The sequence below is a fragment of the Vanacampus margaritifer genome, chromosome 3 (genome assembly GCF_051991255.1).
Source record: "Vanacampus margaritifer isolate UIUO_Vmar chromosome 3, RoL_Vmar_1.0, whole genome shotgun sequence".
NCBI lineage: Eukaryota > Metazoa > Chordata > Actinopteri > Syngnathiformes > Syngnathidae > Vanacampus > Vanacampus margaritifer.
In genome coordinates, this window is record NC_135434.1 from 8405152 (window position 1) to 8422631 (window position 17480).

Below are 17480 nucleotides of genomic sequence, written 5' to 3' on the forward strand. Positions count from 1 at the left end.
AGGTGGTAAAGTGATACAATGGAGGGAAGAAGATTGAGATGGAAAGACCCTTGTGTCTCTCAGAAGTGCTTGTCCTGTCTCTTGTCCAATGGTCAACTTTTCTCAAAAAGACACTTTAGATGACATTTCTTTTCTTTTTCTTTTTTAACTTTCCTCACAGCGCGAGATGACGACGACTTCCTGAGCCTTAGCGAACTGCCCGAGACGTTCCCATCAGACCCGCCCGAGCCCCTGCCGCACTTTCTGTTCGAACCTGACGAGGGCTACATCGTCAAGAACAAGCCGGTCAACCTCTACTGCAAGGCCACGCCCGCCACGCAGATCTACTTCAAGTGCAACAGCGAGTGGGTCCACCAGAAGGACCACACGGTGGAAGAACGCATGGACGAGAACTCAGGTGAGGGATCAACCACACATAGCATGAAGCATCAGAAGCGTTAGCCTACATATACAATCAACATTCTCATATCCGCTTCATGAAATTGCATTAGTTTATTCCCTATAGTCTATTCAATTCATTTCGTAGCTTTTCACTTGGCTTCACTGCTCTCTGTACAGTACACGTTATGTTTCAGATTTTTTAATCAGAATTTAGCTTCTATGTGTTGCCATGTTGAAAATGTGTACGCATTTTTCTATCCTCCTTGGCTGGTAAACGTTATGGTCTTCTTCTTATGCCATCTTCCTCTAACCAGGAAGTTGCCTGTTAGCTAACATTCATTCAGCTAACTAGTTTACCCACCCAGTCCACAACTTTCCATTTTTTTGTGAGTTTGTCTTTACTGTTTTGAGACATGCTACAATTCTTTCCTCCAGAATCTAAATGGTGTTTGCCTGTCATCTTGTGTCATCCTTTGTGAACTAGCAATGAGCCTGCTAACTAACCTACCACATTCTCCGACATTTCACGTTTTATTCTCTCTTTGTTTCATTTTGAGTCACAATTTGGCTCTTGTTCCCTTCCCAGAATCAAAAACAGTACAGCGCTGTCATCTTACATAATCTTCCACGCTGGACAAAGCTCTGCTGTTGCTGATGTGTGGTTCACAGTGGAACCTGCTGGTGCTTTGTGCATCATTTAGCGTCCCGGTTGTGTTTGCGAGTAACCAAGCCAAGACAGGAAGTGAGCCCAGCTTGATGTTTCCACTGATTCAGCTGTCAGTCGCACTAACAGCGACAAAGACACACACACAAGCACGCACGCAGGCACACACACACACACACGGAGCAGAAAGAATGTTCTACTTGGTGTTTTGAGGATTGTTGTGTCACATCATGATTTAAAAGGAGACAAAACTATGTGCTTTAGTAGACTACCACTAAGCTGTAGATCATCATCGCTCAAATCTGTGTCCAATTGGCTTCATGCCTTGCTTTCCCTCTCTTCATTTTGTATTGTTTTTTTTTCTTTTTTTATAGTCCATTTCTCACAGATTTCACAAATGCACGTCTGTGTACTTTGGTGTCCTACACAACAACACAGGAGGGAAGATTGATAAATGTTTGGAGAAATGAGACGGTGCTGTCATTTCGTAAAATCGCCAATTCAATCGAAGTCAAGTGGAATGAAATTCAACTCGTGAGTGTGCTTCCCAAGCCCCTCATCGGTCGTATGCAGCACTGATGATGTAACTTATAAACAAGTATGCCGTGTTTTACGTGTTAATTACGCCGCATCTCTTCCAGTCGACCTCAGTGCTACCAACTACAATGAATGGGCGTGACTCTAAATTGAGACGTATCGATATACCTGTAATGTAAAAACCCATATAAATCTAATGGAGGTTCTCTGAACTACACAAATTGTTAAATTATTACCTCTCTGACTGTCAATCAAAACTGAACATTATCGCTGCAAAACCGATTTTTCTCTTCCCTGTTGGATCTCATTAGATGTGTGCATCTCTTCACTCACACAATCTTAACTCTTTCACTGCCAATGACGTTTATAGACGTCAAGTAAAAACCTACGGAGCACTGCCAATGACGTCTAAAGACGTCATCCAATTTTTATTTAATTTTTTTTTTTGAAACGGGTGAGGGCAAGGCTTCCGGAGCTGTGGTGAAAGTTTCCAGCCGGTCTGTTGTGCCTAATGACTATTTTTGGACCCTAGAGGGCAGCGATGACTCTCTTTTGACAAGATCGGGTGGGCGTCAGTAGAGGCGGAGCTAGAGCGTCGAGCAGGAGATGAAAATGGAAGACAAAGGAAAAATGGCGGCCGGTCGCGAGGAGCTCACGCCCGAGCCGTTTTTTTCAAAGACCAAAAGCATCACTGAAAGAGCACATTGTTGACGACGACGATGATCATCATCGATGATGAAGATGAGGGTGGTGACTCCGTGGTTAGGAAGCATTGACGCGGCAGTAGAAGACGTTAGATGGAGGAGGGAACGGGCAATGGCGAGCGTTTGCAAGCAGCTCTACACTTACAAGACGAAAGGCATCGACCAACGCTAAAATAGTACATTGATGACGACGATGATCATCAACGATGATGATGAAGGTGAATCCGAGCTTGACGGCAAAATTGGAACCGCTGACGCGGCGGCTATGACGGTGTCATAACGCGGAGCACATCCGAGCACGCACAGGCGGACGTTCGATCGGACGACGGAGAGTGCCCCGAGTCCAATGCATATTCATCGGAGGAAGTGTGTACAGTCTGCTACTTGCTTTTTATTCCCCGGAAAAAAAGGCCGTCAAGAAAGTGTAACGTTTGCACGCAAAACGGATCAATGTGAAAGTGAAAGTAAACTGTTGTGCGAGTCCTGGCGTCTCCTTGCACGCAGGAGAGCGTTACAAAAGGAAAAACTGTATTTGAAACATCCACATAATTGTAAGTAGTACCACAGTTGCACACATTTGTAAATAGTTTGCGAAATTGTTTTGTCAAATTGTTACACTGTTGAATGGAAATAAACGTATTTTGCAATCAAAAAACACTTTTTCATTGTTGGTGAAAGTGTTTTACAGATGTAAAGCACTATTTAGGTGTTTGTGGCATCATTCATGGACAAAAAGAAGTGTACAATTCACTAGAGTGCATGAAATAACATCGTTTCACAAAAAGCTCTTTTTCTCCGTTTTTTGTTTCAAAACAGAGAATTTCGGTGAAAGTAACCGTTTTCTATTGTTGATTACTGAAGAACGGAATAAGGTAGAAACAAACTTATTTTTTCTGATGAAAGCTGAGAGTCCAATCTTTCATTTGGTAGTATGTGTGTTTCCATAGTCCAAACACAACATTTTCTGTGGGCCTTGAAAGATCACTCAAAATGCTTAAATCGGCTGGCAGTGGAGACAACCCGTTTCTGAAAACGTCTGGCAGTGAAAGAGTTAATTGGCCATCTTATTATGCGCACCTAATTAAGACATGTGGATGTGTCAAAAAATGAATAATAGTAATAGCTGGATGACAGCATGCATGCTGTATAATCATCACTGCTGTCTTTTGTCTCTCTTTTTTTTTTACCTTCTCCGCATCTTCCGCCTCTTCCTCATCATTTTCATCCTTCATTACAGGCATCGTCATGCACCTGTACGTCATTTATTATTCACCCTTTCAGACGCTCGTCGGCTAACCTATGGATACGTTTGAACAGCTCAGGCTGTGATGTGTAGACGATAAATCTAGATCTAATTTGGTAAAAAGTTGGATTAAATAAGCATCGAGCGATGGTTGATGTTGCGTTAATAAAAAGTGGATTAATCGCACACTCGGCTGGACACCGCTCTCTTGCTCGTCGCTCGGGAGATGCTTAAGCTCCTTCTGGTACATCCTGATCATCTAACAACTCTGTTCTGTTTTTTTCTTTTTTCATCCTTGCGTTGGATTTTATTTTTTTATGTGCTTTGTTTGTCACTTGACGCATCATTAGGTACAACATCTAATGGGAAGCCAATATAAAAGTCGGCTTTTACAAAGATAAAAAAGATTTTAGTTGACAAGGTCAGAGAAGCATTCATTTGACAATTTACTTATTGTTGTGGTTGTAGTTTGAGGAGGTAGCGTCCTCATTTGCGGCTAAATATAGCAGCAAAAATATTCAAAATTTGTTTAGAAGTTTCTTGTATTCGATTCAGCGAGTGCATCTAATGAAGTGCTCAGTGATGGTTTGAGGGCCCAAATGAGCGTAGGTGGGTACTGTAGGTAGGTAGGTAGTAGACTTCACTGATCTGATCTGATCGATCGGGATTGGCTAATACGTGTTTAACTGTAATGTCTTAATTTGCAAAATTGATCAGTGACATCATTGATTGGCTCCGGGAAATAAGACATTACATGTTATATTCATTGTTTTTTTCCCCCTATTCATTTCAATGCCGTCACTTATACGTGGTTTTTTTTTTACGTAGGTTGATAGAAGGCTATGTTAGGGTTATAAGTTGGTAGGCAGTTTGGTATGTATTGCATGCATCTCTTGTTCCGAGTGATGTTAATTGTGGTTTCCCGTGACCATTGAAGCCCCAACTGCTGTTCTTGTTTTCTTTCTAGCCAAGCTTCTATTCTTCCCACTCATCTTATCATATTTTCCCCCCCGATCCCACATGCTTGCAATTTCTTGACATTGGCTGCAATGGAAGAAGTCCTTTTATTTTGACAGCCTTCCACGTATGATCCGTGCATCTGCTGCCTCTCCGCTGCCAAATCCAGCGAGCGTGGTAATTCCACGAGAGGCCGGAATTCTCCGATCGCAATCCTCCGCATATTCAACATCCTTTTTATTCAGCATTTTCCAACCAAATGTATTCATGGAATGTGATGGGTTAAGGAGGCAGAAGGAGGTGAGCCGCCTTCATGCTGTCATCTTGCCGGACAGCCACAACTAAACGAGCTTGCTGTTGCGTATGGCGTGCCAGCTGGTCACTTCCTGTTTCTCAGCAACAGCAGGCACAAGACCTCGAACCAGAGATGCAACCCGCCTGCCTGCAGATGGGCTTTTAATACAACAAAATTATCAGCCCCCATTGGTTGAAAACATGCATATGTCTAAGCCTAATTACACATAATACTGTACATGCCTTCAATTTTGACTTCAGTAAGTAAAAGGCACGTTCTGTTGGGTTTAGCTCGTGTCTATAATTCGTTAATTGGAGAATATTCCATTACTTTGCCTTTTAGAAAGTATAAAGGTTTTTTATATTGTGGCAAACAAAGAATCTTCACTAATTTGTTTTTAAAAAGTTCCGAATTTATTTCCTTCAAAAAGTCTTCATTTGCTTACTAACCTGATTTTTTATGTTTTTTTTCTCTTTAAATTGCCATCAAAAAGAATAGTTTTCCATTACTTTGCCTTCGTCTTGAACTTTTTCCGAACCTGGTCATTAACGGGTACTTTGATTTGACTTCCTCTATTGAGTTGCTTACTTAGTCATTAACTATATGAAAAAAAAGTCCTGTTTCTTCACAACTTTGCGCCATGGACCAGCCTTCCATATATTTGCCTTCAAAAAGTCTTGAGCTGCCTATGAACTTCGCCAATAATTGAAAATTATATTTTTGTTTTGCCTTTAACATGTCCTGATTTCGTTTCTAACTTGTTTGTGTAAAGTATCCCAAAATTACCCGTTTCCTTTTCTGCAGAAATTAGCATTAGAATATATTTCATCATTATTCACAAACCTATTTAAAACTGTGGTGAAAACAGCCTGTTGCAACATGGCCCTGGTTGATCTCTTATACTCTGTTTCCACCTGTTGGCTGTTTTTTGTAATAACTACCATTACTTTAAGCGACTTCTCCAGGTCAGAGGCCAGGTCAGGTCATAAACAAATAAAAAAATCAGTTTTGGGGACCATGGCAATATTTAAAATATAACTTTTTAATACATTTTTGGGAGCATCCGTATAGACTACTCTATTTTTTATTTTATTTTTTTAGCATGAATAGTGGATGTAGTGAACTCATGCCCCACACCTGCATGCAATAAATTACTGTAGGTTATATAAAACTAGGGAACAGAACAGTGTGTGCAGTTATTTGGTTTCTAAAAAGTGTCTTATTTTGGCCATTACGAAGATGCTGACATTTTAGTACAGATGTATATTTCAGTGTAACTTTCCAAAAATGTTATATACACTACAATCATATTCTTGCACAGTACCTTGTGGTGTGGTATGCTTTGGATTTAGAGATCTGTGTGTGTTTATTTGTATGCGACTTTGCGTTTACTACACTTGCAATTGTGTTGTCACTTGTTGGCTTGAATCCTTTCAGGGTTATGTTAGGGATTATATATTATTCATTGGGTTCAATGGAAATTTCTTTTGTATTTAAAGACAAAAAGGTCCTTGCTCATGTGGGGATATTCTCTTGCAAACTGTTTTTTTTTTTCTTTAACTAAAGCGCTGTGTCCACGGCCTCGGTATATCTCCATTAGCATGGAGTGCACTAATGACACATGGTGCGCTCTCATACTTACTTTGTCTCCATTAGTCAGTGTGTGAATTATTAGCTTTGACCCGCATCTTCTCATTGACGCACACACAATACACACAGATACACACAAAGTATTGGCTCGGGTGATTTGTGACCTCCTTTCCTCCTTTGCTGCCATCGCACTTATTGATTTCTTCTCATCTTTACCTTCTCTCTCGCTCTTTTCCTGTCAATGTTACTCGTCTTCTCTGCACTTTCTCTTCCTCACATCACTCCCACTTGCCTACCCCTTTGCATCTTTTAGCCCCCCAATGCCCCTCCCTTATCTCTTAGCATCACTCCAATTTACTTTATTAACAACCATCACAATTTATAGGCAGCGCCATTACAGTGTTTCATTTAGGCTGTGTCTGTTAGAGTTTAAATGTGTGTGTGTGTGTGTGTGTCCTGGAACGTCCTTCTTGACTGCTACAACAACACACGTACCGTATATATAATAGGTCTTCAAACATGGACCAGAAGGAAATATATTGCTCAATCAATGTCAGCATGGGAGAGCCACACGGCAACATGCACGCATGAACGCACACACACGCACAGACGCAGCGGGGCTGTTCACTTGGACACGGTCCGTCAAATTGCTTGTTGTCCGTGTCCCACGTGACTTCCTCGCACAGACACAAATGTCATGATGCCTCTCTTGCTGTTGACGTCATCCTGTCTTTGTCTGGGTCGCTCCATCTTTTTATTATTATTATTATATTTTATGATTTCATTTGATCCATTTTCTATTCCGTTTGTCCTGATTAAGGTTGTTGGTTGCTTTGGGTGAGAGAAGGAGTGTACTCTGGACTTGGACGTCAGCCAATAGTAGGGCAGATTTCAGATGACAAATGACAAAACTGGTCGTACCTAACAACAATTTGAAGTCTCTGATTTAATTTTAATATTACTAAATATTTTAAAGTTTTTTTTTTTTAAAGACTATTGTTCACATATGCGTAATCAACTTTTACATTTCCTTATTTCATCTTATTGTTGAGATGTGGGCTTCATTTATAGATTACAATTACCTCTGCCAATGAACCTGTGTTTTCATGGAAAGGATTTGGCTTAAACCACAGTTATCAAACTCAAGGTCCAGGGCCGAGATCCGGCCCACCACATCATTTTTTTGGCCCGCAAATGCAAATCAATGTGTCAGCCCATTTCCCTTGCTAAAATCTGCACCAAAATTGGCCCGTGATGAAAATGGGCAATTTAAGCTGTTAATATTAAAGTGTTTGTTACTTTGATTAGCACAATATGTTATTAGAATTTCTTGCATAGTGCGTCTTATTTAGTTGAGCCTGAACTTTGTCATCAAATGTATTGTCATCAACAATGTATGTTTGTTTTCTTATGTTAATGATAATAATCATCATCATACATTAGGATTTTTTTTTTAAATAAAAACATTTTAAAACATTTTTAAAAAAATAAACACGCGTCAACTTATTCAGACATTTCTGTCAACACATTTTACATGCACAAAAAAGGTAATCATACCTAGCATAAAATGTATAGAAAAAAACTGAATGTGTTGTCGTTTTTGTGTGTGCATTAATGTGCCTTTAAGAGGTGGAGCCTGGTGAGGTCAATATGTGAGTGTCTGGGTGTGAGCTGTGGCTGAAAACGTTTGTGTGCCGTGAGTGATTTCCCGTTTAATTAACAGCTGAAAAGTGCATCGGTGGTTGTGGCTCTCCTTTCCCACATGTGAGGGCATTACAAGACTAAATATAATAATCCAAACAATAACAGTCGAATAAATCATGAGGAGATCCACAAATATGGGTTATTAATAAGAAAGTGGCGTGTTATTTTGTTTTTCCTCCTCTCATATGCTTGGTATTACTTTTGCTTTCCCGTACCTGCGTGTCCTCCCTCCGTGACACTGACGAACGACTTAGAACAAACATTGAGATGTTTTTTTCCCCCCTTATCCTTCTTTGTTCCTTTTGCCCCCCTCCAAAGACGCATCTGTTTGACCTGTCACATTTTGAACACGACATAGCTTTTAAGTGCTTTATTTCCTCCGCTTCCCTTATCGTCTTTTTCTGGAGCACTGAGCTTCAAACCGCTTCCTTATCACGTCCGTCCTTAACATAGCGACTTCCATTCAACTCGTCTCACTGTAACGTCTTTCTATTTCCTTGCTGCAGATGTTTGATAGCTTTAATGCTTTCATGCGCTCTGTCAGAAACGGAGGCGAAGGTGCAGTCGGCACTGATTCACCCCGTTTGTTGGACTTGAACGATGTCTTCTTTTAAGTTTTGGGGACGATTCTCTTGACTTTGCCTTATTTGAATGCATGTCTGCGTCCATCGTAGTCCTTAAAGTCCTTTAGCTTAAAGAACTGCAATTTTTTCCCACATTTTTAAACAACTCCCAGGTGTTTTACCGAAACCTCTTTAACATGTCAAAATGCACCAAGGGTAAAGAATTATAGCACACTTAGCATTACTTGTCACACTTGATGGCGGGTCTGTGTCATGCAAATGCTGACTATGGCTTTTGTCAGCCAACTGACTGCAGCTGTTGAAAGAAAAGAAGAAAAAAAGATGAGCAACAAATCTTGTGACTCTTTTTGTGTTTTGATTAAAGACTTCTCAGACTCGCTCCAAGGCTGGAGATGGCCACCCATGCATGTCCAGACTGCAAGTGAATGGCGACTAGATGCAACTAATCAACACGAGTAGATGAGTCATGGACTTAGATTATAAGTGCCATTCTGTGCTGATGTTTAGGGGTTAGAGCCAAGGTATGGTTAGAAGTTTGGGTTAACAGCTCGGGTTCTGACCAGAACAAAGAGATCAGAACAGCTTATGTCAGTTCTAAAACGTTTACACTTGCTCCTGCAAGTCAGCTGTATAATAGATTTTAAAATTATGTTACTGATCTTCATGTCACTGAATGGTTTAAAACCTGATTATAAAAGCCCATAGTTCAAAACAAACATGGTGAATCAGTATTTAGCTGTGATGGTGCACACAAATTGAATAAGATGCCCACACAAGTGAAGTTAGTTTATGTGTAAATGCTTTTAAATCTAGGTGTAGAGGGGGAAAAAATCCCCATAGTACATATTAACTCTGACTGCCAGACGTTTTCAGAAAAGGGATGCCGTGGGTGCCAGCCGATTTAAGCATTTTGACTGATCTTTCAAGGTCCACAGAAAATGATGTGTTTGGACTATGGAAACACACATACTACCAAATGATAGATGAAGATTGGACTCATCTTTCATCAGAAAAAAAAGTTTGTTTCTACTTAAATCCGTTTTTCAGTAATCAACAATAGAAAATGGTTAGTTTCACCTCTGTTTTGGGAAAAAAATGTCTTTTAACGTCTTTGGCACCCCTCCATAGGATTTTACTAAACGTTATTTAACGTTTTTGGCAGTTAAAGAGTTAAGGTCTTAGAAAGTGTCAAAATTAAAAAAAAAGTACTGTACTGTAAAAAAAAAAAACGAGTGTGCTATTGATTTGTGTTCAGGTGATTTTTTCTGCCACTAGATGGCATAATTGCATTTGTAAGACGTTGGTGACAACTCAGTGCATTTTTCTTTTCATATTAAGAGCTATGTAATCTTTAACATGAAGTCACTTGTGAAATTCTGCACATTTTTAAAATTGTAAAATACAACTTGAGCCTGGTCTCCACAAATATATGCATAATTATTCATTTGACGTAGAAGTGTCTGCTGCGTTGCAACTGGAATTCCCCCAGTACAGGCTTTCCAAATAAGGGGTGGTCATTATTCGCGCGTGAAAAAAATAAGTGGCGTTAAAAGGAACTTTTATTAACGCAATAATTTGGACACTTCTAGTTTCAATTACCAACCCCCCCCCCCCCCCCCCCCCCCCCCCGCCCGTTTTTTAATCTTGTTATTCAGCTACACATTTTTTTTAGGAATTCAGTAAACACATTTTTATTTCTTTACTTAGCTTTTAAATGTCTTAAAGTCTGTTATTTGTAAATACCTTTGAACTGTGCGAAGCACATTGTAGAAGTACTTTGTAGCTACCTTGTTTATAAAATGTGCTAAGTAAAAGTTGCCGTGATAGACTTGAGAATGATTTAGAAGTTCTTGACACACCTTATGAAAATACTCCACGCTTGGCATATTTGTGTATATTTGCAATCCACGTGTCAAAGTTGGCTCGTCTGACTTCACTGCAAGAGTCAACATCACATTAATAGCAAAGAGAAATGTCAAGGTCTCGCATGATTGACGGGAATGTCAGTGACAGTCTCCACTCGTTTGAATGCACCATTTTTTTCTCACCAGCTTACCAAGCTAACATGAGAATTCTCTTGAAGGGAAGTTCTGTCACGCAACAGAGACCCATCCAAAGTTTCATTTCCTTGTAGCTGCAATGCTCTGATTCGGATAACCAAACAAAAATAAGAGACAGTGATCTGGAAGTTAGGTTGACTTTGTTTACACTTCCGCCAAATTAGCCTCGCAACGCTAACCTTGGGAGATTTCTGTCAGCAAACATTTGGACTTTGGACTATTGGGGCTTCATTAATTTCAGCAGAACAACTCTTCAATATAGATTCTTTTTTGTCGTATATTCACTGTAATATGAGCGTCTCGCTGATGCTTGATCAGCTATTTCCAGTATTTGGGGGAAAAAATGCACAAAACTGGCGTTTCCACTGTGTAATGAACAAAAGTCGCATGCTTGGGTAGTGGTTGACTTCCTACCTGTCACTTTTCCCCTCTTATGCACTCGTGCTGCGTTTTCTGCCTCAGTACAACTTCTTTGCTCGTTTTCACCGCAGTTCTCCTGAGCCTCTCGCTGCTTCTAATTGCCTCTTTAGCTGGCATTTTCGTCGCCGCCTTTGCTCCCTTGCTGTGTCCCTCGTCTGCACTTTTAGCCGGTGACGCCGGAGCAATCTCCCTTGTTAGCCTGCTAGCGGGAGTTCTCGCATTGTCAGTTTTCAGTGGCGCTACTCTTTGGCCTTCCGTTCTCTTGTTAGCTCTTGTTGTGTACTTTTCCGGCAGTTTTCATGATATCCTACTGACGACCATTAAACCAGTATAATCCTCACTCTCAGACCTCGCTACTGACTTATAGCTTCTTTCCTTTTTGGCCAGAACTTCCCGAGTGCCCTCGATTGATTTGGAATGTCATCAAAATACTTGTACAGATGGCTGTTATTTACATTTGAGATTTGAATCGTATTAGAGCTTGTAGGGTTAAGGTTAGCGTCGTGAATAACATTCATCTCTGTTGTCTCCCTTTGCCTTTGCTTCTACTGGCAACTTCAACTCAGTCCCGATTGCCTCGCTACAGTCTTAGAACTTTTTCTCTTTGGCCGAAACTTCCTGAAAGTCCTCAACGAGAAGTCCCCACGGAGATGGCTGGCATTGGTCTTTGTAACACCCCTGAACCCGAAATAAACCGACAAGATCTCTCGCATGGAACATTTTTGTCCGCCCACGCGTCCAAGTCCCCACGTACTTTTCCCTTAAAAGCCATTTTTCTATCCTCCGGGTTTAACATTTCATTTGGCCTCTCACACCTCTTAATCTTTCTCTCTAGTCTGTGTGCTTAACTATTCACTTCCTCCTCTGCCTCCTCATAATTCTTTTATTCCTAAAACATTTGCTGAGCGTCTCAGCAGTCCCATTTGATCCCGTTGCCTTCTTGAAGGATACGAAGGATGAACAGTATATCTCCATTCCGCCTTTATTCCTATATACAGTTTTAAGTAATTTTACGTTCATTTTTATTTATTTATTGTGTAATGTTTTAATTTGGTTTCATTAAGTCATATGTTAACATTTTGATATTTGTATTACTCATTTCCAAAATTGCAAAACTGAAAACGTATTTATTTATTTGATTTGATTAATTTTGTTAACTTTTCAATTTGAATAAATGCATTGTATTTTTATTTTTCAAAACGTATACAGAATAGCATGCACTTGTTTTATTTATTTTATTTTGTATATTTTAAAAATATGTAATTTTTTATTGATATTATTATTATTAGTAGTAGTAGTAGTAGTAATAGTAGAAGTATTTTTTTTTTTTTTTTTTGCAAATGAGATTATCCTTTACGTCCAGTCAGTTCAAGTCCCACAATGCACTGCCATACATTTTCACATTGCGGTCTCACTTTGAGGCTAATTATTTTGTAAAACAACTTTTTTGCTCCAAATGCAACATATACAATTGTGGGAATTCCGGTGGGAGTCAATGAGGTCATGTGTTTCAATTTTAATTGCGGTTTAACAAACATTTTGTAGTATAATGGTGCCGTCTGCTGTGTTTTTGCAGGTCTGGTTGTGAGAGAAGCCAGCATAGAAATAACCCGGCAGCAGGTGGAGGAGCTGTTTGGTCCAGAAGATTACTGGTGTCAGTGTGTGGCGTGGAGCTCCGCCGGAACCACCAAAAGTCGCAAGGCGCACGTACGCATTGCATGTGAGTACATTGCATATTCATTCTTCAAACCATAATGCCTACATCCACCTGAGATGATCTGGTTGCAATACTAAAAAACAAAAACAAAAAATTCTTTAAAAATATGTTAATCATTGTTATTAGAACAATATGCAGGACCAGTGACAGTCCTAGTCAGACCAGTTCTGAGGACAACTCCAATGGGGGAGAATTTCTCCCCGCAAAACAGTGTTGTGAATGATTTCAAGAAAAAGGAGGAAATAATTTCTGTTTTGCTTCACCACTACTGTTTAACTTAAAAACATTTTTTTTTGCACTTGGAACTCCAGACATTCCAACATGACTCGGTCGTCGACAGCGTGTCGTCGTGGTCCGCCGGCGAAGTTAATAGGACGTCTGGGAGCAGGTCACTAGGGCGAACAAAAGGAACGGCGGCTCAAATGAGACTTTTCAGTAGATGACAGCGTGTCGACAGTGAACCCCTGCTGTATTGTGGTTCAGCGTTTTGCACTCCACTATACTGTTTATTTTTAAGTGATCATTTCATTTTTCATGTGCCTTTACAGTAAAGAGGCATATTGCAATTTAGAGTTGCACACATTCTGTGTAGTACTCCAACATGTCAGGCAGCACTGTTGTCTATGAGAAAAAACGCAGTGTAATTAACAGCAAGAAGATGAGGCAGAGAAGGACCCCTATTTAATTTTAGAAAGAATACTGTATATTTCTGGGAGTATTGTTATGTTCAGTTAAAGTAGCTGTAGCTAGTAGTTGTTTTGAAACAAAAAACGGAGAAAAAGAGCTTTTTGTGAAACGATGTTATTTCATGCACTCTAGTGAATTGTACACTTCTTTTTGTCCATGAATGATGCCACAAACACCTAAATAGTGCTTTACTTCTGTAAAACGCTTTCACCAACAATGAAAAAGTGTTTTTTGATTGCAAAATGCGTTTATTTCCATTCAACAGTGTAACAATTTGACAAAACAATTTCGCAAACTATTTACAAATGTGTGCAACTGTGGTACTACTTACAATTATGTGTTTTTTCTTTTTGTAACGCTCTCCTGCGTACAAGGAGACGCCAGGACTCGCACACAGTTTACTTTCACTTTCACATTGGTCCGTTTTGCGTGCAAACGTTACACTTTCTTGACGGCCTTTTTTTCCGGGGAATAAAAAGCAAGTAGCAGACTGTACACACTTCCTCCGATGAATATGCATTGGACTCGGGGCACTCTCCGTCGTCCGATCGAACGTCCGCCTGTGCGTGCTCGGTTGCGTTCCGCGTTACGACACCGTCATAGCCGCCGCGTCAGCGGTTCCAATTTCGCCGTCAAGCTCGGATTCACCTTCATCATCATCGTCATCAATGTATTCTTTTAGCGTTGGTCGATGCCTTTTGTCTTGTAAGTGTAGAGCTGCTTGCAAACGCTCGCCATTGCCCGTTCCCTCCTCCATCTAGCTCCATCTAACGTCTTCTACTGCCGCGTCAATGCTTCTCAACCACGGAGTCACCATCATCTTCATCATCGATGATGATCATCGTCATCAACAATGTGCTCTTTTAGCGATGCTTTTGGTCTTTGAAAAAAACGGCTCTGGCGTTAGCTCCTCGCGACCGGCCGCCATTTTTCCTTTGTTTTCCATTCTCATCTCCTGCTCAACGCTCTAGCTCCGCCTCTACTGACGCCCACCCGATCTTGTCAAAAGAGAGTCATCGCTGCCCTCTAGGGGCCAAAAATAGTCATTAAACTTTCAGGAGAGCTCCGCAAGCCTTCCCAGCACCTGGTTCAAAATAAAAAAAAAATAAAAATGGGAGGACGTCTTTTAACGTCTTTGGCGCTCCTCTGTAGGTTTTTGCAGAACATCATTTAACGTCTTTGGCAGTAAAAGAGTTAAACGTTAATCATAACATCAATGCTAATTTGCATTAGCTCATTAATGGCCTTTTGCGTTATAGTTTAGCATTAAGCTAGCTGACTTTCATTAGACGGTATACAGTACTGTTAAACATTTTAGTGTTTTAATATTTCAGTTTTCAATTCTCTTTTGTTGTATGCTCGGTTTGTATGTGTTGTTCCGTGTGTGTTAAAAGTAGCAATTGTTTGAAAATGTATAATCTCTGTAAGATTTTTACTAATTTTTGTTAGCCTGTATGCGTACAATTGTCTTTTACTTTATGTGTCAGTTTTGCAGTAAACTTCAAATGAGAGTGACGAATAACTCAAGGCAAGCTTTGCCTCTGAATTGGATAAATTTGCAAGAGTGTTTCTTTCCTATCCTCAAAGTGATATTATACAACAGTCTCCGTTTTCTTGATAACAAAAGACTGAAAACAGAGAGTGAGAGCCTGAGAACCCGTCGTCACTGTACAGCTAAATACACAACCAAGCGAGGGAAATAATTTTTAACGTTCCCACGGGTGGACACGGGGGTGCCTTACGTGACCTCGCATAAGCGGGCCGATCGCTTCTCAGCAAGCCGGACCCACGGCGGTCGTCTTGCCGGCGTCGTTGCCTCGGCTCCAATCAGCCGTGTAAGACGAGCAGGGACTTGCCAGGCAAGTCAGGGAGAGGTGAATCCGGGAAGAAATAACCAATAACCTTTACGCCGCCTCCTGCGTTTTTATTTTATTGGTCGTGCTTTGCTGATGGAGTCGAACAGCCTCTGTCGTAGACGCTATCGCCGGACCAGACGGCGTTCCCGAGTGGGCTCGACAGGAGCAAATCCATCACGCTCTGCCCTTCTTTTTAAATATTAACCAGGAAGCTGCTCTTGTAAAGGCTTTATTTATACACTTACTTACATGCTTTTATTACCTCCTCCCAAAGCTCTTGTGTTTTCATTTCCGTTTTAATTGTCGTTAGCTGCAAAATCTACTTATCTCATTTTTGCGAAAAGTAGTCCGGGGGGCATAACAGTCCAATAATCAATGAATTGATTGCTATGAATTGTGATTTTGTGTTCAAGTAATCGTGTCTGAAGAAGTCGGGGTAGTTAATGCAGTCCAATTAAACGATTCATTGATAAGAATTTGGTCAGTTGTGTGAATTTGGTTGTTGATTAGTCATGTCTAGAAAAACAATTAACTAATTTGCTCCCAAAAACATATAAATATGTTCTATTTTAAATGTTTTAAACGGAACCCCGACAAGTTTGCTCTATATTATTTGTTTGATTGTTACTAACATAACTATGAGATGAATTTCTCAAAAATAATTCAATTAAATCAGTTTAATAGATTTTGTAGAAACTTTATTTGGACGTACGCCGCCATTGTTATTTTTGTCGCAATGCATTCAGTGCATAGTGACGTAGAATGGCGGCATGCTCGCTGCTGAGCAATGTGAAACGCCAAGTTAAGCCTCATAGCATTCCTAAAGAAGCAACATGCGATCGGGAGAGTCCCCCTCCCCCACGCCGTGGTCTTGTCATTCACCTGACACATTCAAGAGTTTTGATCGTCCCTTTAGGAATGCTACGGAGACTTACCTTGCTTTCTTTATAGGTATTTCACATTGCTCGGCAGAGAGTGAGCCGCCATTCTACATCACTACAATAAATAATATAGAGCAAACTTCAGTAAATTACAGTCGGGGTTAATTTTAAGTGTCTCAAAGACGTATTTATACGTTTAATATAAAAAAAAATGTATGCTAGAGCATACAGAGGGCTTTGATGCAGCCTATCAATTGCAGAGAACGGTTGAAGAAATTGTAGTTATTACAAAAACGGCCAGCAGGTAGCACCAGAGCAAAAGAGATCAACCAGGGCCATGTTGAAAAAAAAAATCTAATTTACCCACAGTTCTAAACAGTTTTGTGTTTTGTATAATTTAATGCTACTTTTTTCCCCCTGATGAAAGAAGAGACTCTAATCTATCTTTTGGTAGGTTCCATGTTTTTATAACAATAGAACACAATATTCTGTGGGCCTTGTAAAATGAGTCAAAATCCAATAAAACAAAGGGGTTTCATTGGAAATGGCTGGGAATGAATGAGTTAAACTTGTTTGCTTTCTAAAGAAGTTGGGATGGCATAAAAATCTAATCATTTATGAAATGATGGAATTTGGTCAATTAAGTAGTTGATTGAATGATTAGAACAGTAAAGAATAAATAAAAAAATAAAGTCTCAGAAACTCATGCCTGAAAGGACATGGGAAATCTGACATTTTGGTTTGAATCAGTCATTTTCTAGCCGCCTTTCAAAGAAAATGTCTGCATTATACCTGACTGATACCAAATTTTAAACCATTTGCTGTATATTACACATATGAGTGATGCCATGTTGTTTCCCTTATAACTGAAAATTGCTCAACAAGAAGGATCTATCTTATTCTCTGTTGCTTCGTTACATGGCTGCCTGTACACTTCCTATTGGAATTAGTCCTTTTATTTATTTATTTTCCAAATCAGCTCAACCTCTTGACCTTAGCTGGGCCTTCGGCTCCGATTTGGATCTACTGACGGGTGATTACAATGCACAGTGGCGGCTTAAACTTGCTTTTTTTTTTTCTTTCTCCAGCACCTTTCTCGGGAGTCAGCATTCCTTTTCTGCATGCGTTTTGCACTTTTTTTCACTGTCGTGTCTCGCTTTGGCCATCGAGCTGCTCTGCATATTTAAATTGGGTTTTAAC

The 17480-nt window shown here is 40.1% G+C and overlaps 1 protein-coding gene across 5 annotated transcripts in view; it reads left to right on the forward strand.

The window, feature by feature from the left end:
• The window catches only part of LOC144049184 (netrin receptor UNC5C-like), a 197225-nt gene that overhangs the window by 103981 nt on the left and 75764 nt on the right, over positions 1 to 17480 (forward strand). For all 5 annotated transcript variants that reach the window (XM_077561882.1, XM_077561883.1, XM_077561885.1 and 2 more), the window contains exons 2-3: positions 161 to 397; positions 12716 to 12859. In XM_077561882.1, coding sequence (XP_077418008.1) covers positions 161 to 397; positions 12716 to 12859 — 381 coding nt within the window. The remainder of the gene's footprint in view (positions 1 to 160; positions 398 to 12715; positions 12860 to 17480) is intronic.